The following is a 26,752-nucleotide window of genomic DNA, read 5'->3' on the forward strand; positions in this document are numbered from 1 at the left end:
TCTTCAAAATTGTGTAAACAGAGGGCGAGACCAATCATTGCGAGCTACGTCACCCTATTTTTAATACAGAGTGATAGCGATCCTAACTCTACTTTTTTAATACAGAGTGATACTGAATCATTGATCGGTGGCTTAAAACAGGATCATTAAAATAATCAACATCCAAGTGTGCCACTACAACTTCAAATATCTCTAAACAAGTATGTGGGTTTGATGAAGGCGAAATGGAAACACCAGGTTTACAAAATAGCTGCTCATCACCTGAAAATGTGAGAGCCAACATCCAAAACACAACATGAACCTGTAATTAAAAAATGTAAATATGAGAATTACTTAGCCTTGGGTTTCATGGATGCTGAAAATTGGCCTCAGTATGTAATATGTAGCAGAATTTTACCTAATAATTCGATGGGACCTTCAAAATTACGTCGCCATTTTGAAACAAACCATGGTCAGTTTCGTGACAACAATATTGATTTCTTTAATAGTTACTAAATTCACAGAAGTTCTTAGCTCAGACATCTTATAGTACAAATGAAAAAACAGGAGAGGCATTTTTCACTGTAACCTACAGAGTGGCTCAGGCAGATGAGTCCCACACAGTAGCCGAAAAATTAATAAAATTGACATTGTTAAGTGCATGATCAATGAGAAGAAGGCTAAAAAATTATCTTCCGTGCTGCTTTCAAATGACACAGTGGCTCGTCGCATTCAAGACATAGCAGCTTACATCAAGGAAGAATTAAACCGTCGGCTGAGATCATGTCAATTTGCACTACAGATAGACGAGTCAAGTGATGTAGAAGATCTGGCAGTTGTACTAGTGTTTGTCCATTATCATTATGAAGATGCTATTGAAGAAGATATTCTATTATGTAAACCGCTGCCAGCTAATGCAACAGAATCTCAAATTTTCAGACTTGTTAGTGAGTACTTGGAAGAAATGATATACCTTCGGACAATTGTGTTCATATCTGCATGGATGGTGCGACAGCAATGGTTGGGAAAACAGCTAGTGCAGTATTGTGCATAAAGTCAGTTGCAAAAAATTACAAAATCAGTCATTGTATTTTGCACCGTCAAGCTTTGGCCACATCAAAAATGCCACTTTCCCTCAAAAATGTTCTTAATAAAGCAGTAAAAATCGTTAATTTTATCAAGTCCAGACTACTAAATTCAAGAATCTTCAAAATCATTTGTGAGGACATGGGAAGCCTTCATAAATCTTTACTTCTCCATACAGAAGTGAGATGGCGATCTCGAGAAGAAACTTTAAGTAGACTCTTCGAACTTAGGGCTGAGGTGATGGCTTTCTTCATTGATCACCATTTCGAGTGGGGTGATCGTTTGAGTGTCAAACAATGGCTCTTGAGACTTGCCTATTTAGCTGACGTTTTTGTCAAAATCAAAGAAGTAAATCTATTATTACAGGGGAAAAATGCTAATATATTCACTGCAGCAGATAAAATCAAGGCTTTTAAGAGAAAACTGCAGTTCTGGATGAGAAGTCTAGCCGGTCGTGAATTTGAGAGCTTCCCTGCTTTGAAAGAATTCCTTGAGGAGAATGAAGAACCTCTCCAAGAACTTGATGAAATTGATGAAGAATTTGTAAAGCATTTGGAGGATATGCGCCATACTGTAGAGCAGTATTTTCCTGAATAAGAGAGTGAAAATAATTCTCAAAACTTGTGGGTAAAAAATCCACTTGACATCAAAGAAAAACCTTCTTCCCTCGCTTCTGAAGAATACGAAGCATTACTGGAATTGACGTCTGATTCATCCCTGCAACCTCAGTTTAAGAATCTCCCTGTGATGGATTTTTGGCACAGTCTGAGAAGAGAATACGCAGTGTTATCAAAGAAAGCTATTACAATTCTACTTCATTTTGTAAGTACTTATCTATGTGATACTGGGTTTTCTGTGTATACGTCTATCAAACTTAATACCGAAACAGACTGCATGCAGAACCAGACATGAGACTCCAGCTTTCCAACATTAAATAAGATATTAAAGAAATATGCAGGCGTAAACAACAAAAACACTCGTCCCACTGATCTATTTCAAACAGGTGTTTTTTCTGGGGGGGGGGGGGGAAGATTAAGTACCTGAATTTTAGTGTGAATTACAAAACAGTGTTAACAATGCAAGTGGACTTAATTTCATTTATGCTTGTTATATATTTACTAATTTTTGTAACAGTAGCAAATATACTTCAGAAACATTTATAATTTTTAAATACGAATATGTATAATGTGAGTTCAAAAAACATGTTTAATGTTAGTGGTAAAAATAAGCCAAGATTACTAATCTTTGTAATAACAGCAAATACAGTTCAAGAAAATTATGTATAATTTTTAAATATATATAATATGCAACATCAATCAAAATATGTAATATTAGTGGTAAAATACATTTGGTAACTTAATATTTGTCTGTAATATACACACATCACTAATATTCCGCTAGGTTCCACAGATTAATTTTGGGTTTAAAAGGGTTCCGTGGGTAGAAAAGTTTGAGAACCGCTGACCTATAGCATCTCTTATCCTGCTCAATGATTGTATTATATTATCTGAGCTGTTTTTCCTTAGAGTAGATTGCAATGGAATGTTGCGATGACAGTATTTCTGTAGAACATTCCTGAATTGGTAGTTTTTAACTGTATTGAAGGGTATGTTTGCCCCGACAAGGACTCGACAGAAATGTGCATGGAATTCATTTCTTTTGTGTCGCCTATGAAATGTGGTTAGTTAGGTAACAGTGACTCTTTGAAACACGATTTTCTTTGTGCATTTGCCTAATGTTTAGCTCCTTGAATGTGTTAAATGTGACTTTTGTTCAGAGTTTACCTGAAAGAATGGATTAAAAATACCTGCGATGAAAGTATTTAGAAAATGTTGTGAGTTTTAATAGAACTTTAATCCCTATTAATGGATACAAGAGAATGACATCCCATCATGCCATCAATTTAAACTTAGGAGATAAAGTTATCGAAGTAAGAGCTTCATACCAGTTGCCATATACAGATCTGGTAAACCTACAAGCACTGTAATTTCATTACTAAAGTATCGCTAACATGATGGTGAAAATTCATGAAAAATGGAAAAATTTAGTAATCTCTTTGTTACATATGCCACAATAGGCAATTCAGCCGTCTGTAGAGAAAGTAGGAAATTCTTGTATCCACTGTCGAATGAATGACGACTTGGCTGCTGATATTTCCGGCATACTGGCACTTTTGACAAACACTAGAATGGATGCAATACTTGAATGAAATATACTTTAGAAGCTTTCCAACTATTGATATTAACTGCGGAAGGTTAAGAATTGAACATGGACCAATCTTTAAAGATAATGTCGTGCACTTCTGGGTGTATTGTTCTACTGTTTCCAGATTGTAACATAAATGTAGGTATTTGTAGGTACTATAAGTTTACCAAATTTGGTCATATAGTTCCATAAGTCGTGTATGTACTAATTAATTTTCATGTATCGAATTAGTGAGGAAAGGTTTTTACGTAAAATCGTAGGTCTACTCATCATTTAGCAGTGGTTCGAGAAATTTTTTCTGGTGAATGGCCATTAAGAAAGGGGGTCAATGTTGGAATCATTTTGATTTTGGTGTGATAGTGATTTGAATTTGATACTTGGCAAAATTGTCATAGTGAGTAGTGTTGGGTTAATATGAGGAATTAGAAACAGGAATTATAAAATAGAGAATGTATATTGCAGTTAAGATTGAGATGAGATTATGTTGGAATTTGTTTACAGATTGTACATGGACCTGTGGAGGATGACTAATTTATTGAAAACTATATTTATATTTTATTCTATCCTAATTTACTTGAGAGGAAGAGGAAGAAGTAGGAAGGAAAGAGAAAGAGGGAAAAATATGAAGAGAAGAGAAAGGGGGAGAAATATGAAGGGGCGAGAGAGAAAAGGAAAAGTACAAAGGGAAGAGAGAGAAAGAGGAAGAAGTAGGAAGAGAAGAGAGAAAGAGGGAGGAATATGAAAGTAAAGAGAGCGGAAAAGGAAGTAGGAAGGGAAGAGGGAGAAATATGAAGGGAAGAAAGAGAAAAGGAGAACTATAAAGTAAAGATAGAGGAAAAGGAAGAAGTAGGAAGGGAAGAGGGAGAAATATGAAGGGAAGAAAGAGAAAAGAACTATAAAGTAAAGATAGAGGAAAAGGAAGAAGTAGGAAGGGAAGAGGGAGAAATATGAAGGGAAGAAAGAGAAAAGAACTATAAAGTAAAGATAGAGGAAAAGGAAGAAGTAGGAAGGGAAGGAGAAAGAAGTATGAAGATAGTGAGGAAAGTGGGAGAAATATGAAGGGAATAAAGAGAAAAAAAGGCAGAAATAGAAAGGGGACAGAAAGAGAAAAGTATGAAGAGGAAGTAAGGAAGGAAGGAAGAGAAAGAGGGAGAAGTATGAAGGGAAAAGAGAGAAACAGGGAATAAGAAGGGATGAGGGAGAGAAGTTTGGGTTATTTTGTTCCATCATTGTTTTCATAACCATTGCAATTTTGTGGAGCAAATGAAGGATCATAATCGAAACTCCACATTGTATACACTTTGCAAGAAAGTTCAGAATTAGGTTTTTGGGTATTCCACCATATCCTGGAACTTGGCATTTCCAACGTTTCAGGACTACTTACAGGTTCCATCAACAGGACGGATAGACAAGACCAATCAGTCATCCGACAGAGTAGGCGACTCCCCCTTCAGGCTTACTTATCTGCCCTGATAATGCAACCTGTAAGTAGTTCCGAAACATTTGACGTGTCAAATTACAGAACACGGTGGAATACCCAAAAACTTAATCCTGATCACAGTCACCATGAAAGCCTTAAAGCTCATATTTCAAAAATGCTTTACAGTTTTATTAGAGAAATGTTTTATTTTCAAAATATGATACAATTGTACAAATAGATTTCTGAGGAAGATATTCGAGTTCAGAATTTAAGTTGTAGTTATACCCAATGCATTTACATAATGAGAAACAGCTTTGAGTTTTGTTATGTCCTATAACATTACCAACATGAAATAATAGACACATCAAACAGAATATAACTTTCTTCGTGTAAACCAGTGGTCTTCAATTTTCTATATAGAAAGCACAAAATTAAGATTAACCAGCTTCAAATAGGTGGTATAATTCTTGTTGAAGGTATCCTAAACGTATGTAAAGTTTAAGGTCATTCAAAAGTCACTTCACATTTTGAAGAGTTATAAATCTTACAATATTTGAGGTAGGAAAGAAAAGAAAACCTCTATGTTAGGCAAACATAGAGGTTTTTCTTTTGTTACTGTCTGCATTTCAATAGATACCAATTTATCGATTAACACATTAAGGGGCAGGACCTATATAAAATGACAAAATTTGACCGAATATAATAAATTTTATACAAATCTGGCTTTTAGGTATAGCTCCCTTTGAAGCAGACTTGAATAATTTCAATGTTGAGTTTCTGGCGTCTTGTCAGCCCACGTGAGGTATATGGATATAAAAAGAAAAGTTGAGACTGTGTAAGATGCAGTTCCTGGGTTGCTCAGTTGGTAGAGTATTGCCACGCTCAACCAAAGGCTCCGGATTCGATACCTGGCCCGGAACAATTTTTTCCTTGAAATTATATAATAAAATTTGTTTCCTTTTTTATAAAAAAATCGCTTCATCTATGTAAATATCATTAAAGAAAACTGCATCAAACAGCTGATCTGTTATTATTTTTAAGTGGTCATGCTCACTCTTGGGACATTTAACTGTAAAAAAACTTCGTTCCTCATTTCTGCAGAACAAAATTTTATACACTTTCAATCTCATTTAAGATATTCACTAGAAATTTGCATGGTGCATGTAACATAACTCAAAAAACAGTTGCAAGCAAGGAAATTTTCATATTTTCATTTTTGTATGAAATACAATTTTTTTTTTTCAAGTTACATATTACAGTGATATTTCATCATTTTTTTTTTTTTTAAATTCTCAATGAAATGTTTTCAAAATTTCCTCACTTAGATTTGTTACGCGGTTCATAAGCTCTCAATTGAGGACCGTTTTTGCAAAACTTGCTAACTGCAAAATTTGCAAAATTGAGATTTTGATGGATTCATTAACATAAAGCAGGCCTCTACACAATGTTAAAGTTATCTTAGTAAAATTGAATTATTTCTCTTCATTATAGTGTGTCAAAGAGTGATGGTTGCACCTATAACCTATTTGTCTTCATTCAGTTTTTTGCCTCTCCTGTAAAATTTAGTTTTTTCAGTTAGCAAGTTTTGCAAAAACGGTCCTCAATTGAGCCATAGAATATACATTTACTTTGGTGAATTTCTGTAAAAGAAATGCAATTATTGTTGACATAAACGAAGAAAATACACATGGACATACCCAAGGGACGAAAGTAGATACCAGATAGACTACATACTGGTACAGGAAAGCCTCTGAAATTGCTTAAAAATGCAAAGACTTTACCAGGAGCGGATGGATATTAACTCAGATCATGTCCAGCTGATAGGCGAAGTAGATATTCGTCTGAAGAAGATAAAAGGAAGACAGGTGACGAAGAAATTGAACATGGAAAAACTGAAGAACAAAGAGGAAAGAAGAAACTTTCAAGCAAATTTTCAAGAGAAAGCCGCTTCATTAGAATCCACACCTGAGAATAGTAATAGTAATGGACCCAGCTGTATACAGACAACAGCAGGAGAAATAATAGATACAGAGAAGGTGTGAGAATTGAGAAACCTTAGGTCACAGGGAAAATGTTGGAGAAGATGGAGGAAAAGAGAAAATGAAAAAACATCAACCACAGAAGAAGGTAGAAAAACCTACAGGAAACTTAACGAAGAAGAGAAACTGATAAGGCGAAGGAAGACTAGATGAAAGAGAAATGTAAAGAAATAGAGGATCTGGAGAGAAAAGAAAGATACAATTTAATGTATTTAGGGTATCTGTCGGATACAGGGAGTGAGAGCCATTAATCCTTCACATTGAAGGCTTTAAGGAACCAACCTGGACAAATACCCAATGTCCCATCCCTACCTTCCCGTGGTGCAGCTGTTAGTATGCATAATTTTACAAGCTGAACTAAAGGGAGGGGCTACTCATCAATTAGCAATGGTCAGCTTGATGAGTTAATGACTGAATTTGGTATAATTTCACTCTATTCAATACCTAATTCCCTCTTTACCCCTTCCTATCCAGTCCTCTGACTGAACTCTTACTTTCTTCGACCCCGACAGCATTAGAGCATTCGAGGCCTAGGGGTTCATTTCACTTTCCTTCCTCCTCTTTCTACTTTTGTGCGAGATTGTGCGTATTTGCTTGGTTTCTGCACAAAACCAATCTGCAGAAAGTCTAAAATTCCACATTCAGTATTCCCAACCTAACACACATAACAATTTCCCTCTTCTTACCGCTTAAGTGACATATTGATTTTACTGCTTTAGGCTTTTAACATATTATTTTTAGAGATGTTCAATATAGTAATAATTATAAATTGGAAACTTACCGCTGCAATTTCACCTAAATTGCACTGTTAATTATTGTTTTTAAATATTTGCAAAAATTAAGTAAACTCTACAACTCCACTAACGTTACTGCTTTTTCAAACTTTTCCTCGAACATGAAAACTTCAACATACCGCTCTTGTAACGCATATTACTATTCTGTTCCTAGTGCTGACCTGCACTATGGCACTAAAATCGTCCTCCAGTGGCTTAAGGAGGGAAAGCTGATGATCAACAAGATCTCCCAGCTAGGTCCAATGGACCCGTTGACCAACAGCAGGTGTGGTCCTCCAGACATTCTGGGGGTTGTGTGTGAATGAAGTGGCCACCAAAACGTTAAAATATGGTGTTCACTTAAATCGGCTACAACTTGCCATTTTCATCTCAAGGGAAAAAATGGACCTCTCTGCATCATAATTCACAGTTAATTCCCGATTTACCACGAAAATCGTCTGTAGCTGCATTTAGATTGGCAACAGGCCATGATTGTTTGGCCAAACACCTGCATAGAATTGGAATATATCAGTCCCCTAACTGCCAATTGTGCAACTTAAACCAAGAAATGGATTCGGAACATCTCAAAATCTGTGCTTCAGTGGCTGACCATGAAAATATCTTCGAAAAATATTGGAGTGCAAGAGATCAAATGACTTTATTGTCAAACGCCTGGCATTAGAAAACAACAACAACAATTTAATGTACCACAAAGTAAAATATTTGGACTTCACAAATAAGAAAAGTAAATCCATGTGGTTGATAGAGGACGAAATTGGAAATGAAATAACAGACAAACCAGGAATACTGAACAGATGGACGAAATATGTATAAGAGTTATATGAGACAGCGAATCGTCCAGATGACTTGGCTATAGAAGATAAAGCAGCCATATTAGAAGAAGAAAGAGGATTTTCAATTTTAAGGGAAGAAATTGAACTAGTGCTTAGGGAAATGAAGAATGGGAAAGCAACAGTTGATGGAATCCCCATTGCATTAGTGAAATGCTTGGGTGAAGACAAGAACGAAATTCTATCATTATGCAACGACTGGCAGAAGATTTTATGGAGACCATCTTGCTTCCAATACCGAAGAAGAAAAATGTCAAGAAATGTAACAAGTTCAGGACTATCAGCCTGATACCACACTCGGCAAAGATTCTTCTGCTAATACTGAATCAACATTTATATTCTAAGATGGAAGAACAGTTGGAAGAAGAGCAGTTTGGCTTCAGGAAGGGGAAAGGTGCGAGAGATGCAATTGGATTGCTATGAATAATCTGCGAAAGATACCTAGAGAAGAATAAAGAAGTGTATATAGTATTTGTTGATCTAGAAAAGTCATTTGACAGAGTAGATTGGAATAAACTGATGGGGATTCTAAAGAAAATTGGTGTGGAGCGAAAAGAGACGAGGCTATTCAGTAACCTTCTTATGAAACAAGTCAAAGTCAGGATAGGAGAAGAAATGTCAGAAGGAACTGAAATAGGGAGGGGAGTATGTCATGAATGTCCTTTATCACCTACCCTGTTCAATATCTACTTGGAGAATTTAGTGAAGAATTGTTTTCAGAACATGGGAGGAGTGACCGTAGGAAGAAGAAGAATAAAGTGCATAATATTTTCTGACGATATGGCATTGTTAGCAGAAGAGGAGATAATACTAAGAGATATGCTACTGGAGTTATATGACAGCTGTGAGCATATGGGATTAAGATAAATGCAAAGAAGACGAAGACCATCATAGGAAGAAATATAAAGAAGGTAAACTTGAGAATTCTAAATGAGGCAGTAGAGCAAGTGGACGGCTTCAAATACTTGAGGTGTACTATAAGCAGTAATATGAGCTGCTGCCAGGAAGTCGAAAAGAGGATAGCAATGGCAAAGGAAGCTTTTAATAGAAAAGGAGCATCTTCTGCGGACCTCAGGAAAAATTCCTAAGAAAGATACTAGTAAAGTGCTTTGTATGGAGTGTGGCATTGTATGCGGCAGAAACATGGGCATTACAACAATGTTAAGAGAAGCGACTAGAAGCATTTGAAATGTGGGTATCTAGAAGAATGGAATGTGTGAAATGGACAGACAGAATAAGAAATGAAGCAGTGTTAGAAAGAGTGGGTGAAGAAAGACTGATGCTGAAATTGATCAGGAAGAGGAAAAGGAATTGGTTAGGCATTGGGTCACTGAATGAGAAGAAACTGCCTACTGAAGGATGCACTGTAAGGAATGGTGAACAGGAGAAGAGTTCGGGATAGAAGAAGATATTAGATGATAGATGACATTAAGACGTATGGATCATATGAGAAGACAAAGAGAAAAGCAGAAAATAGGAAAGACTGGGGAAAGCTGGGTTTGCAGTGAAAGATCCGCCCTTGGCAGAACACTATGAATGATTGAATGAATGAATGAATCATGGCTAGACAAAGTTTTCTGAACAGACGAAGCACACTTCTTTCTTAATGGAGGAGTTAACACACATAATTGTAGATTTTGGTCTGAAAATGACAAGGTTTTCATGATTTGAAAGTCACTGCGTGGTATGGCTTCATTTTGCAATTCATCATTCTTCGAATAAGACAACAATGGAGTAATAGAGATTGCCAAAGTAAATGGGGAGCATTCTACTACAGTATGTTATAGAACTTTGTCATCCCTAGACTGAAGTATCACGATCTGAAAAACATAATCTTTATTAAAGATGATGCACTGTCCCACATTTGAACCCCTGCAAAACAATTAATTGCATAATTTCTGGCAACTGTGTCATCAGTCGGCACTTTCCAGCAATAGGGCCTCCATGATCTCCAGATCTCAATCCAGTTGACTTTTGGTTGAGAGATTATCTTAAAGAATGAGTTTTTGTGGCACATCCAACAACGCTACAACAACTGAGATGCTATCTCACAAGAAATTGGGAATATTCGAAGATTTTGTCTGCAATATGCTGTGCATGGTTCGCAGAAAGAATGGTATTTGTTAAACAAGAGAACGACAGTCATATTCCCAAAGTTTTGTGAAAACCAAACCTCACTGTTTGCCAAACAAAGTTACTTCCCCCCATCTGCCTGAAATATTATAATATTTACAGTTTGAAGTAACTTTTGAATGACCTTATACTTAGAAAAAAGGTTATATGTTTTATGTATTTTGGAAGAATTCAATTATTTATCATGTTGCGAACAATATTTTCATAGAAAAAATATAAACCATTGCTCGACAGCCCATAGAGGGCAAGGCCTACCAGCTGATTGCTGGCCTTACGTACAAATGCCTCAGCAGATGTGATCATACAACCAGTACAGGAGTAACATAATCCTCCTAGCCATTATTGCTGACCATTTATTTACTGAAGTACAGTGCGATTCTTACAATTGTGCACATAGTTCCCACATACCAGCTTCTGGCAAGCAATAGTGTAAGAGCCGAGACTATACCACGCACTTGCATGGAGGAAAAAAAGCCCTGACTACACAATGCGCATGCACTGAACAGAAGAACAGCAATTATTGATAAATGGAATAAAAAACGAAACTCACTTACCACATTACAGCAAATACTCGAAATGTTATCAGAAAACAACATTAACTGAGGATTTAAAATACTAATTATGCATTCTCCAATGAATTCCGTGCTTTATTGCTCTAAGGCCGGGTGCACACAGAATCAGATGTGACGCGATGCGACATTTTGTCTTGTGGTACTTGTCTCCCATTGATTTCTTATTATGTGGTGCACACAGAATCAGACGCGGCGCTACAGTCGCGAGCAGGCACGAGGAGACTGTCTGATAGCTGCAGTGTACTGCGCATGCGTTAGTAGTGGCTATGATTGCACGCTTTCACTATCTACAAATACTATATTGTTGTGTAGTGCACATTATTGTCCCGCGCCGTGGTCTAAGACATCCTGCCTAGGACTCGTGTTACGGAATGTGCACTGGTTCGAGTCCTCATGGGGGAAGAAATTTTCTCATGAAATTTCGGCCAGTGTATGGGACTGGTGCCCACCCAGCATCGTGATGCACTTGGGGAGCTACGATAGGTAGCGAAATCCGGTTGCGAATGCCAGCTATAACGGCTGGGGGGATCACCGTGCTAACCACACGATACCTCCATTCTGGTTGGATAATCGTCCACCTCTGCTTTGAAATGTGGACGTGAGGCCAGCAGCCGGCTGGTCAGTCTAGGCCCTTCACGGGCTGTAGCGCCACGGATTATTATTTATTAGTGCACATTATTCATAATGGAGCTCGATGTGGATAAATTAATTGTTTTAGTACAGGAAATATACGTACTGTAAAATCTTTGAAACAATATCACGACAATAATGTAGTTTCTAAAAATATGTGAGAAATTACAAATGAGATGAAAGCACCAGGTGAGTAATAATATTGATAATAATAATAATTTGTAGTAGGTCTACTTCTCTGTTCTATACTATCACTCATTATTGATTTAATATACTATTTTTCTTTATTATGAGTCATGAAGTAGTCATAAACATAGAAAATGACGTTTGTGCACTACATTAGTACTATTTCATTTTAACCCTTAAATCGTCGCGCGGGATATTGTGAACACCCCAGTCAGATATTACAGAGCTCGTAACTATATATTCTGTAAGACTGAACTTACGAAACTTTCAGTACCTTTATTGGAATTGGTAAGGTAACAATAACAGTAAACATTTTTGAAATCGGAATTCGCATACTCGAGATAATAACGGTTTAATTGAATGGGGTGGTTAAGTGCGACTGCTTAAGGGTTAAGACTCTTTCAATCCTATAGATTTTTAGGCATATTAGGCATCCTTAGGACATAATAACCAAATACAATAGAATTTCTCATATAGATAGTCCTCTTTCATTGACGCCATTTTCTAACCTAGGCCAGTTTTCCAAACCCACACAGCCAGCAAATCAGTTGTCGCGAGCAGACCGTGTTAACCTGTCGCGAGGCACTGTACAGCAAAACGTCACATCTCGCCTCACCGCGTTGCATCTGATTCTGTGTGCACCCGGCCTAATGACTCAAAACCTAGTGGGCATGACTGTTGTGACCTGAATCTGGCTCTCCTGATTCAGATGACTCATGCAATAACAACAGGCGATTGACGGTTTATTATGAGCAAACATTTCTTATCTTGATATCTTAGTAGATCGTCCATCATACAGTCCTTGGTTCTGATCAGTCTACAATCGTTTTTTGTAAAGCATACCTACGTGTATTCTTGTTATGATTACTGGCTTTTCGTCTAATGAACACCATGTTTTCGTGAGTTGCACTATGGCCTTGGAATTTACTCAGCCTCTAACAGAAATGAGTAATAGAAGCATTTCCTTGGGGGCAAAGATGGCAAGCACATAGGCCTGATATCCCTCCTGCCGATTGTCTGTAAAGATGTGAGCCTTAACCTCCTGCCACCCTTTGGCAGATTTGGCCTGTAATTGGGTTGGTTTTACCTTACCTTTACTTAAATTATAATTTATAAATGGAATAAAATCAGTGTGATCGAGAAAACTCAAGTTCAACTTCTAATTTGGGTGCATATTAAATAAGTTCATTTAGGTACGTCTTTTGAACAGCAGTTCAAGAAAAAGGATAAATGATAATATCGTTCACAATATGATGAAATTGAACCATTGCGAAATATGTTGTTGTCTAGTGCCTTGCATCTGGCAATGAAGCCATGAGCAGACCATTGCGAAATATAGGAAATATAAAAATGAGAAAGTTACAAAATGTTTTAGAATACAATTAAGCTCGTAAGAAAGCAGTAAAATCATCAAGAAACAATTATTATATTTATTATTAGAGATGGTAGATTTTAGCAACTTGAAATGAAAAATTTAGCACTTCAAAAACAAATTTAGCATTTTATAGCACTTTTAACATTATAGTTTAGCATTTTGTAGAATTTTTGGATTGAACATTTTTTATGCAAAGTTTGGTGGTAGAAATTCAGTGTCATCTGTGTGTTAATAGACGAATTTTCTACATTTTCCAGATAATAAATAAAGGAATATATAAAATTACAGTAAAATTGTGAACATTAAGAAACTCGCCAAAACATATTTTCTACATTTTCCACATAAAATTCTTGAATATAATATAAAGGAATATGTACAGCATAGTTTATATGAACAAAAATTAGTCATATTTATAACCCTTAATATTGAGGATTTTTATATTGCACGTAATTTACTCCTTGTATATATCTTTGTTATAAATTATTTATAACACTTGATCTCTAAACAGACAGACATCTCATTTACTATGCAGTAACATTACCTCTAGACCATTGATTTGAGGCAACAGTACCATATGATCTCCTTTAATCTGTTTCACTCTCTATAACATAGAAAGACGAAAAAAATATAAGAACCTCTGTGTAGCAGGACGTAACATAGATCCTATTTTTTTTACTATTTTTATTTTTTATTTTTTTGCAAAAAGACTAAACTATCTCATAAAATGTAATTTCGCTCTTATTTTACAGAAACACATACATTTCGAATTTTGTACTCGATTTCGCATTTTATCGCGGATTTAAAAACAATAATATACTTAACATGCTTTTAAACATAAAATTACTTATTTTGATACATTTGGGTACATTTCATATTTATCATAATTACAAAAATCTACCATCTCTATCTATTATGCACTTTGTTACATGTTTGGCGGGACCACAAAAATTACTCTAGAAAACCACTTGTGACCAACAAGGCTGTCAATTGAAGACCACTAGTATTAGTGTAAAACTTGCTTAGAGTTCCATATGATTTCTAGCAGAATTGAAATTCCAGTGAGACTGTGAAGAGCTCAAATTACAATATTTATATGTATCTATCCACACTAAAAGTACATGTACATATATCATCATTCCATATTCCATTATGTTATAAAAAGACCAATTTAACAATTCATATTGCTTAATGAAAGTCTAGTTTTAATTCCTAAAATAAGGGTTTTCAATCATTGTATGTTACACCAATACATTTTTCTGATTTAAAGTACAGTAAAATCCCTCGTAACTGGCACCCAAATAACCTTTGGGTGAGCCAAAAAAAATTAGTTTAAATCTGCCACATTGCCAGTTTTGCCACATTAGAAAGTTCGCACAAACTAGTGAATTTTCGAGCCTAAAATTAGTGTATTATTTGTGTTGTGTGACGTGTTTTAATAAAGAAAATCCACACTGTTTTTATGTTTATTTAGTTATGTTCGGGCCGTCAATGTTACCACATTAGGAAGTTTGCATGAACTTTAATTTTCAGTGAATATTCTAACCTAGAATTAGTGTATTATTTGTGTTGTGTGATGTTTATTCAAGGTGATAGAGAAATAAGCTTCATATGGCTGCAGTTTCAATATTTGGCACCATGAAATACGAACTTTTTTTGTATTACCAGTATTTATTAAATTATCCGGCAAAATCTCGTATTCAGAACTAGCCTTGTTCCTTTGGTGCCGGTTAAGACAGATTCTACTGTACATTATTTTCTCATGGCCATTCACAGAAGGACAGAATTTGTGTAGTTTTACCCACAGTTACCAAAATTATAACACTTTATACCAAAAACGATGGTGTTTGGGTAAAGGGTGATAAGTCATAAAAATGAGTTTTGAGACCCCTATTGCAAATGATTTTCTACATAAATAAAACACATAAAATGCTAGTATTCTTTTGTTTTTTGCAAACCCACTTATAGAATTTAACTTTTATGTTCATCTGGAGAACAAAACAACTTGTGTATTCATCTGGAGAACAAAACTACATTTGCACAAAAAATGACTTAACCCCCTTACACGAACACCGTCCAAAATACTTCTAAACCTGGCATTTAATTTTATAAACACTGAAGTGACTACATTCTAATTAATGTTACAGCCCTCTATCTGCAGTTAAATGGTGAATGAGTGCTAATATTAAGAATATGCACTGATTATGTAAACAGATTTGTTATTATGTGTGTTTAATAGAGATGGCAAATGCTTTGAAGAAAATGTTTTGTCAGAATGTCTTTCAAACAGATGTTTTTGACAACTGTACAAAGGGCATCAACTGACATGAACAGAACAAATCTGGGCATCAGAAATGTCCTTGTTAAATTACCAAGGACGAATTATCTGGTATGAGTGGATTTTCAGTCTCGTTCTATTATGCTCCAAATAAACTCCAATATGGGCTTAAGCTCATCTGATGAATTTATATTATAAATTTTTAATAGATGATAAATGCTGTGAATAAAATGTTTTGTCCGCACGTCTTTTATGCAGATGCCTCTCACAATTCTGCAAGGGGCATGAACTGACATGAACAGTACAAACCAGGCACCAGAATGCTTTAATGCTTTTGTTCACTTACCAAGGGCGAGTTAATAGATGTACAAACTGAATGAACTTTCAGTCCCATTATATTGTGCTCAAAATAAACTTTTCTATGGGCGAAAAAGTATCTGGTAATCTAATTTTTATTTCTGGAGCTCTGGAGAATATAATGCAAGTTTTTCAAGCTGAAAAATTACATAATCTTCACATCAGTTACAGAAAGTGATGAAGTAAGGTGTGATGAACGGTATCTTAAGAACATGTTGGTGGTAGGAAAGGGTGCTGATATTGGGACTAAGAATTAAAAGACTATTCTCCTATTGTCTTATGTGAGAATGGATTGTAAAGCGAGACAAAGATATGAAATATATCATTTCTGTAGATAGAAAAGTATATAATATTGTTTCTCGAGACTCAATTAAATCTACATAAAAATAAAATTAAATATTTTTATATATATAAATAATACGCATTCAAAAGACATTTTATGAAAATTAATGTATTTATATGTACATATATAACAATGTGTTACTCCTACTCTTTATTTCTAAAAACTACCGTACACAAAATTCCAATGTAAAATGCATGAACATAGAACAACGTCAAGGTTTTATTTAATTTTTATTATTATTATTATTATTATTATTATTATTAGATCAACACTGTTGACATATTTTCATAATAGAACACTAATTTCCTGAGGTCACCCGAAGAATTTCATAAAGATATAAGCATATAAGAAGATTACCATGTGTATTTGCTACTTCTTTCATTCTATAGAGTCTCAATTTTACTAGGTGATATGGCATAATTCGAAAATAATACAAAATATAAGATTTATTAATATACACGCAATTACAACATAAGACCTTCAATCTGACAATAGCTGAAGAATTTGAGGGAATCCATACATAATGGAACAAGAATGTTATTAATACTGATTTTATAGCTGCTGTTTCTCTAGGTAAATATACATATAGTTATACATAACAGTTATTTACGTAACTAGTACGTGAAACAGACGAGTATAATTGATGTTTATGGACGAGGCATAAGCTGAGTCCATAATATTACACGAGGCTCCTGAAGGTTTCATGTACTTGTTACGTACAATATTTTTTGGAACTCAGTCCATAAAGTGGTTTCTAAAACTAGTATTAAACTAAAATTTGATATTATTTACAATATTTATTCATATTGGCATGCCATGGCTTTCTATCTATTAGAATGTATTTTCGATATCAATTTTGGAAAGCCGGCCACTTGAATAATGTGTTGTTGTGGTTACGACAAATTCAATCCATAAAGTGTTGTCATGAGGACTTATAGGATTGATTCCTATAATAGTTCATGTTACGGACTGTTACCTGCCTCTAAAGCAACCACTTCACGGACTGAGTACCAAAAAAATTATTAATTGTATACTGGTTACTTGAACAGAAAAGAAAAAAAATCGTAACTTTTCTCCCTGATCAGATTATACAATATTAAATAAAAAAAAATGTATGACAACACACACAGACTACAAGAGCACATACTACGTATATTACTGCAACACACAGGCAATGAAATGTACAAGATATTAAAAATAAAAAAAAAAAATTAAGAAATTATGTAGCTATATAAAACATTTCTTTTTTTTTTTGTAAGTGGAACTAAGTTTTTGGAAAACTATACAATTGTGAAAAAAGAGGGCTTATTTATTCAACTGTACAAGGAATTTGGGAATGTTCATATGAGAATTTTACCAGACATCTTTCAGTTTTTTGGCACAGCCAAAACTAGAAATCTTTGTACGTGCTGGAGCTGTCTTCTTTCTCTTTTTTGCTCTTTGTTTTTTGGGTCCCCTTTTTTTCTTTCGTTTATAAGTCCTTTTCTTACCTACGCGTCCTCTCACGATTGCTTCAGTGCTGGCAGCTGAAACTCGAAACTGGTTGTAGTAGTCAATCTCAGAGTCCTGCTGAGCACTGATAGGAACAAAGCAGTGTATTGGGGACAACGGAGCCTCAATTTCACCTTCGCCTCCTTCCAAAACCAACTCTGTAATAAATTTCACTGTGTATTCAAATCTGAATCATATGAAGTAACTAGGGCTTATAATATCGAATGTATTATTTTTTCCAGTATTAACAGTATTTGCATAAACCAGGGATGGGGAAAAGTAGCACAGTGTGTTCCTTCCCCTCATAGTTGAGCCAGGACGAATAGAAGGAATAGTGTATGCACTCCTATGTTCTCTCGCTGTCGGTGGCGGACCTGAGAACTAGTGGCGCTTCGATCGCTAAAGTCCATCGTTTGTCTGAGATCAGACACCTCGAAAATACAATTTCTCGCGCGTTTAATGGTGAAAGTTGCTAGGGGTTGTTAGTATGCTTTGTTGTTTGGGTTTGTGTAGAAGTCTTCAATTTGTTGTGCTTTGACTTAACCAGTGACAAAAGAATATTGTGTGGTGGTTTACAAAATAATTGCAAAAATGTCGTACTGCTGCTCCGGGTTGTAGATCGGGATACGGTAGAAATAGTGACAAAAGACATTATTACGTAACAAGGCAGTTAAGAAGTCTGTAGAAACTTGTATAAAAGAAAAAATTTGTTCTTTGTGAAGAAATACATGGTCAAGGCTGGGAAAATGCTGTGCCCGAGTTGGTAAATACCACTCCTGCCGTGTTGATTGACAGATTTTTAGTGTATCATGTGGCAGGTTATGTCGTAAATCATTCCTCTAAGTTTATTGCGTGTACCCTCTGTGTCCATTCCCTTCGACAGAAAAGTAATGTGTCTAAACATTGTGCAGCTCTCACCCAAAATTAAGGACTACGGATCCGATAGGAACGTCAGTTTTTTAACCCATCCCTCCCAAGCTGTGTACGATGTACTTCTTCAAACAGAAATGAAAATTAAAGAAAAGATTAGCTCAGCGAGTGCAATGTGGGGGTGATATCTTCTATGACTGTCTTGACACTATTGACGCTCTTACGATCCAGTCTTTGGGAACAGGTTGTTGCAGAGAACACATCATGGATATTATTCCTAAATTGGTTTACCACTACTTAAAGTGCCGATTCTTCTTCAGGACAAAGGAAATCCGAAGGGAATTACAAGCTCGTAAATCTGCCAAGTCATCTCGCAAATTCTGGAAGGTAGCAGACAACTAATCATTCATATGGTGAGTAATTTAATTAATTTATAAGCACGTAAAATATCTTTCAACTCTGGTTTTATTTAACATTTTGTAGAGTTTTCTGTCCCTGAATTCGCAACTTGTTAAATACTGAACTTATCGCTTTCGTAGCGTTTCAGATCCCATTGTATTTTCTGTTACGAACGTTCATAATAGTATTAACTGAGAGAAGGCTATTAATTATGAATAAGGAACTATGCAGGTATTCCTAAAGTTACGAATAGACGGGTTAAATGGTAGAAATTTGCTTTTAAAAAGGACTACATTTAGCGTAACAAGAACTGTGAACTTCCTCCAAGTCAGGAGCCTAGCGATAGAAGCACCGCGTTGCGGCAGACTCGTGTAAACTCGCTGAGTGCGTACACTATTCCTTCTATTCGTCCTGGTCGAACCCCTCCCACTGCTAGCTAGCAGACTACTCATTCCTATATCTGTTTCTGTCCAAATCGTGACCACTCTGTCACAACAAGTCTGCGAGTATCAGTGGTGGAATCATGTCCTATAGCAAAGTAAAAAGATACATTTACAAAGACGAATGGGAATATAAGTACGTTTCTGTTCCTCAAAATAACAAAGCATTGTTTTTGTTGTGCAACAAGGAGGTATTCTGCTCCTTGTTTAGCGTGTTCCGGCATTTTAAATCCCTCCATGAACAGAATTATAGCGAGAAGAATTTCACAGATAAATATTTCAATTTGTATTTATATCGTGGTGACATTGTTACAACAGTAATCCTGCCTGATATTACAGTATCGTGACGTTTTGTGTAGTCGTTTTACAGATTAAACGCTAATTTATGTCTTTTTTAAGTAGGCCATCCCGCAATAAGAAATTGAAAGAATTAAAACATTCATTAAAAACCAAAGGTGAGCCAGCTTCAGTTTGTTAACAACAAACAAACTTCGTGTTAGTTATATTCTCTCAAAACATATAGCAGAGAAATTTAGGTGTTCTTGGAAGGGAGTAACAACTTCAGCCCAAGGTTTTACAACATGATAATAGCTAAATTCCTAAACATACAATTTGCTAATGCTCCTTATTTTTTAAAAAATCAATTAAAACATTGCTGTTAACAGAGAAAATTTAAAGTTCAATTATTGTGATATCTGTGTTTCTGCTTCTTCTTCTTTTTTACATTTTACTCTGTTATTCAATGAAATGTCTTAAGATTATGTGGAATGCTCCATGAGCACAAATATGTAACTTAGTCTTTCTGGGGCTGCTAGAGTGTTTTTATATAAAAAAATCAATATGTATCTTTGTTCTGGCAATAAAGTATTATTATTATTATTATTATTATTATTATTATTATTATTATTATTATTATTATTATTATTATTATTATTATTATTATATTGCTGTTTACTTTGTTCATTACTCATTCAATCTGTTTACCGAATGAAGTAACAAAATTATTATTTTCGTTCTATTTATGTAAATACATTTTAATTACTAAAATGTAAATGCTTGTTTCGTTCTATTAACATTTATCAGCACCCTATTAGTTTAGGTCAGGAGTATAACAACACAACTATTACATCGCGTTTCTACTGGGTTACACCACTGCACAGCTTTGGACTCGCCTTATAAACAATCAAACCCAGAAACGACGAAATACACCTTACCTTGCTGTTTTAGATGTGGAGTGAGTAAGTTGCTGATTATGTTCGTTCCACCTATTTTCCCCATCGCTGGTATAAACATACTGGTTTTGTAGCACTAATTAAAAAAATTGCTATTTATTTACATTCAAATTGCAATGAGGAAAGACAAATCAGCATATTACTTATTTGATGGAAACCTGAGAAAGTGATGAAATTCATATTGTTTACTACTACACACTTTGTTGCATACAATGGTGTCATTCAACTGGTTTGCACTGGTTCACTCGAGCCACTTGTTAAATTTGTTGCAGTTTGTAGAACTGATTGTTAAATTTGTTAAGTTAAAATATTAGAAGAACATAATTTAATACGAAATTCTCCAGCTTTTTAATACTGAAGTAAACATAATGCAAAAATAAACGACTATGCTGCTCGAAGCAATCATATTAAATTTATTATTAAAGCTGATAACAAAGGAAAGTAAAAGAGAGGAATAAGTAACGACAAATAATTGATAAATCAAACGAAAAATATATAGAATCAACTGTTCATATCTTCAATACAATGTGTAGTTTGACTCAGCATAACTGCTTTATGTTAGATATAAGTAATGAAATTTAACTACAAAAGAAGAATGGCCTTAATATCAGAATTTCGTTACATTCTTGTCAAACCACAATGACTATCGCAGCACATACCCCCCTAAGAAATATTTCTTCGAAAATAACTGAAATAATAGAACAGGCAAAGCTTTACACCATTATTAACAAAGCAAGTATAGTTTAGGAAAAAAAGGTTTTTTAGTTATATTTCTTAGATGCAATATTAATAGTTCTGAGGAAGCAGTAAAATGTGTTTACTGATTTGCAAGAACTTAATTGGACAAATGAAAAAACCCTATTCAAGACTTTGTTATCACTTTGAATGAACATGCTTCACTGATTGTCATCTGAAACAAAATTTAATAGCTTTCTGTTTAGATGGTGTGAGCTGTAAATCTGGAGTTCTACTACACTTCGCTTACTTTTTCCTGGGTTAATTATTTGGCAATATTTGAGTCACAGCATTCAATTGGCATTGCTTTATCCTAGAAATCAGTTTTGTTACCCATTTCGAGTCATTCATTGACGAATATATTGCTTTTATCATACATACAACAACCACAAATAGAATTAAACAATGCTGTCTAAGATTTAGAAATATTATTACGGTATTAATTTAAAATAAGACTGTAACAGACCACTCGGCCTAATACTTGTCATGATGATGATGATGATGATGAAGAGGAGGAGGAGGAGGACTACGACGACGACGAGGATGATTATGATAATGATGATGATGATGATGATGATGATGATGATTAATTTAATGCCCAGACACTTGGATAGAAACCATTCGTCTGTGTACTTCCCAATATAGTTCCCTAAAGTTCTATAAATAAAATTTTTCACAGCACTGTACTGTATAACATGGTCCCAATTCAAAATACTTTCACTACCTTGACATAACATACACTGGAGACAGAAGGATGAAGAGGCGATGGAAATGTTTCGCAAGAAGGAATGCTGCTACTGATTCTTTTCTTGGTTGGAATGGAACGGTTTCTTTGCCAGAAACTAATACTTCCTATTTCTTGTTTCTGCTAAGACTTATGTGATCTTGATGTACATCGTGTTCTGCTTAGAGGGATCGAGAAATAAGTGATAATTTCAAGTATAAAAATGGTTTATAACATAACTTTTTACGTAACTTGATGTAAGACACTCCGAGTTTCGGAAAATGATCAATGCAACTCAATGTGTGCACCTCGAGTTACTCGAAGCTGCCCATTCTTGTCTCCACACATGCTAGCTTCAGTAAATCAGTTATGCGCCAATGGGAGAACCAATTCAGAGAGGAGAGAGAAGTATTTGAAGAGGAAATAAAATGCTCTCTCAACTAATAACACTCAATAAAAGAATTGTATTCCAATGGATACCATCCCATTGTGGAATTCTGGGAAACGAGAATGTGGATGCTTTAGCAAAGAAGGGCAGCACTGCTACTTACAGACCTGTTACTAAATCTATGTATTCCTCTGTGAAAAGATTGATTAAATCTACATACTTAGACTTCAACAAACAAAATTTGATAACTCAATCCCAAGGGAAAAAATGGAACTCTCTGCATCATAATCCACAGTTGATTCCCGATTTACCACGCAAATCGTCTGTAGCTGCATTTAGATTGGCAACAGGCCATGACTGTTTGGCCAAGCATCTGCATAGAATTGGAATATATCAGTCCGCTAACTGTCCATTGTGCAACTCAAATCAAGAAATGGATTCAGAACATTTCAAAATCTGTGCGTCAGTGGCTAACCATGACAATATCTTTGAAAAATATTGGAGTGCAAGAGGTCAAATGACTTTATTGTCAAATGCCTGGCATTAGAAAACAACAACAGTATTTGCAGAGGGAAGATATAGAACATTTTAAACAATGAAAATCCAGGTCCAAAGCTGTGACCGCACTGAATACAACTATTCTAACACCCCTCCAAACTGAAAATATTTTGACAGTAGACTCAACCTGATATGACAAGAAGGTTGTTAATTGGTTCTTGAATTCCAATGGGTGGAAGAAAGAGAAAGTGTATTTGTAACTGACTTTCTTTTGTAAAATAATCACAGGATATCAATTATTATTTTTAATGCTATTTAAAATGTAATTAAATGCCATTTCAGTTTTTCTCACTTTTTTTCCTTCAGCCCCCCATAAAATCGTATAAATGAAGTTTTCCTGTATAATGTCATCAATATAGGAGCACACTCATACAGTATATGACTTGAGTGGCCGAGAACCAACAATTCTGTACTGTTAGACCAGCAGTCATCAGAACACAGGACTCTCGGGTTAACGTCTCTTACAGCACCAGTGTGCATTCGTGGCTGCTGGTGGGTATGCTTCCTCCTGCATGACGGTGCATGTTGCCATGCACTGCTTACCCATAACCCATTTCAGTGTGTGTTGACGACCCTGTGTTAGACAATTAGATCTATATGATGATATTATTAATTCTTAATAACAGAATTCTCTGTTATGGTTATTTTTTATTATTAATGGAGAAGAACTTGCTCCAACACTGAGGATCAAACCCAGGACCAGTGCTGTGGATGAAACCCTGGCATAGTTCAGTGGTAGAGCACTTAGTACGTAGAACTGAAGGTCTTGGGTTCTATCCCCAGTGCTGGAGCAAATTTTTTCTCCATTAATAATAAAAAATAACCATAACAGAGAATCATGTAGAACTTAAAAATTAATATCACCATAAAGATCCAATTGTCTAACAGTATATAACTGTTGGTTTCTGACAACCCAATACTCATATGAGTGTGCTCCTACGAGTATAGGATGATATAACATAATGTCGAAACACAGAATAGGCCAAAAAAGGAAAAACCAAGGAAAGGAGTTCGATCTGGCAATGCGCATGGATCCCCAGCATAGCTCAGTGGTAGAGCACTCAGTACGTAGAACTGAAGGTCCTCGGTTCGATTCCAGGACCTACTTTTTTAATAAGGCATCCAAATCTTCTACCACTAGATTGCAGTATTATCAATGTTCACACAATTACTGCACACGCTAAACAAAGAAACAGTCATCTACAGGGAAAGGATTTATATGTAAATACATATTTACTTATAAAGCTAATATAATTTATATTTTGCATTATCTTTATGTTTCACAATGTGTAGGGTTGAAAAATCCTACTTTTATTTTCCATATTTTTCCATATTTTAGAGTTTAGTACATATTTTCGTTAATTTCCATATATTTTCCATATTTCATATAAAACAGTCCATATTATATTAGGTTTAACAATAAAACAAAACAAAATTCCATTAACTTTTAAAAATACATTTCAACAATAGAGATTTAAACACATGTTCAGTAATCCCTTTAACATCAGAGTTATTTGAAAATTAGCAGTCCTATCAACAATGGGAAAGTAAGTTACAAAACTGTATTAATTTAATTTAAAATTTTTAACAGACTTCAGTTGTGCAGCTCAACAGTTAAATGCCAGTCAGAGTACACATAGGTTCAGTTTTGTAAATCATACTATAAAGACGGTAAATATGCCAAAAGTACGTCATTCAGTCAATTTAAAATCAAAACTAACAAGTTACATTTCAGAATTTAAAGAAGATGGTTTATCAACTGACAATAAAATATTATTTTGTAATTTGTGTCAGTGTGCAGTATCATCTACACAAAAGTTCCTGGTGCAACAACACATTACAACTAGTAAACATCAGGCCAACAAACAACTAAATTCCAAGCAGAGACAATTGTTTTTAACACAACCAACAACATCGAATGTAAGATCTGAGTTTAACATCGACCTGTGCCGTTCTCTCATCTCTGCTGATATTCCTCTCTACAAACTAAAGAATAAGGTCTTCAGGGAATTCCTTGAAAAATATACTCAACATACAATCCCGGATGAGTCAACACTTAGGAAGACGTATGCTCCATCCATCTACGATGAGACAATACAGAAGATAAGAGATGAAATTAAAGATAGTTCAATTTGGGTTTCCATTGATGAGACTCCCGACAAAGAAGGTAGACTTGTTGGTAATGTAGTTATCGGTTTGTTAAGTGAACAATATTCTGAACGAATTCTTTTACATTGTGATGTTCTAGAAAAGTGCAATAACAAAACTATAGTTAAACTGTTCAACGAAGCTATGGGTATCCTGTGGCCAAAGGGTATTATGTACGATAATGTGTTATTCTTTATTAGCGATGCTGCCCCTTATATGGTCAAAGCTGGACAAGCATTATCTGTTGTATATCCTAAATTGACTCATTTTACTTGTGTGGCGCATGCATTTCATCGTGTGGCAGAAGTGGTCAGAGACAATTTCCCTAAAGTAGATTTGTTGATTTCATCAGTGAAAAAAGTATTTCTCAAAGCTCCCAGTAGAGTTAACGTGTTGAAAGAAATGTACCCTGAAATTCCATTGCCACCAAAGCCAATTTTAACTAGATGGGGTACATGGCTAGAAGCAGTTGAATATTATGCCGAACATATAGACTCTATTAACAATGTTCTCCTTGCATTGGACTCTGAAGATGCAGTCTCAATTGATACTGCGAAAACAGTTACCTGTGACATAAGTGTGAAGAATGACTTAGCTCACATTCAGCATACATTTTCATGCATCATAAAAACGCTCAAAAGTCTCCAAAATAGGCACCTTTCACTATCTGAAAGTTTTGAAATTATAAATAGTACTGTGGAACAACTGAATCGTGGTAGAGGTAAAGTTGCAGATGCAGTAAGAGCTAAGGTGGACACTGTACTTTCAAAAAACCCTGGATATGAAGAACTACAAAAGGTTGTTGCTGTGATGAGTGGTGAATCAACAGTGAAGATTAACTTGGACTTATCCCCAGCAGACATTGTGAAATTGAATTATGTACCAGTTACTTCTTGTGACGTCGAACGCTCTTTTAGTCAGTATAAATCTATCCTCAGAGACAATAGAAGAAGATTCACTTTTCAGCACTTGAAAGAAATGTTTGTAACCTATTGTTATGGTAACAGACAATAAAAATTGTGTTTTGTTGAAACTACATTGGAAGATAAGGTACGTCCATTATATTTTTTGTTTAGTTTGATTAAAATGTACCAATATTTAACATACATAGTCATTTTTTTATAATTTTAAGTCCATATTTAATTCCATATTTTGGTAAAAATCCATATTTAATTCCATATTTTGGTAAAAATAACTACATATATATTTACATATTTCATATATTTTTAGTCCATATAAATCCGTTCCCTGGTCATCTAGATCGCCAAAAGTGAAGCCAGAAGTCGCCATTTTTAAAAAAGACAACTGTATTCACTCCAAAGACTTTTGTTACATGCTATATAAATATGCCTTTTTCAGGTGCATAAATATCTATTACGTGAATAATATGTACTTTCTTGCCTGCTGGAGCTGTATTTAGATTGGCAACAGGCCATGACTGTTTGGCCAAGCACCTGCATAGAATTGGAATATATCAGTCCCCTAACTGCCCATTGTGCAACTCAAACCAAGAAATGGATTCGAAACACCTCAAAATCTGTGC

The 26,752-nt window shown here is 35.1% G+C and overlaps 1 protein-coding gene across 4 annotated transcripts in view; it reads right to left on the reverse strand.

Moving 5' to 3' along the window:
* Positions 1-4,875: 4,875 nt before the first annotated feature.
* Positions 4,876-26,752, reverse strand: part of LOC138704808 (DNA ligase 1-like) — an 81,922-nt gene continuing 60,045 nt past the window's right edge. For 2 of the 4 annotated variants that reach the window (XM_069833083.1, XM_069833081.1), the window contains one exon: positions 4,876-17,873. In XM_069833083.1, coding sequence (XP_069689184.1) covers positions 17,578-17,873 — 296 coding nt within the window. In that variant the 3' untranslated portion in view covers positions 4,876-17,577. The remainder of the gene's footprint in view (positions 17,874-26,752) is intronic. The other 2 variants (XM_069833086.1, XM_069833084.1) reach the window with 2 other exon arrangements.

Source organism: Periplaneta americana, chromosome 8, assembly GCF_040183065.1.
Source record: "Periplaneta americana isolate PAMFEO1 chromosome 8, P.americana_PAMFEO1_priV1, whole genome shotgun sequence".
NCBI classification, from domain to species: domain Eukaryota; kingdom Metazoa; phylum Arthropoda; class Insecta; order Blattodea; family Blattidae; genus Periplaneta; species Periplaneta americana.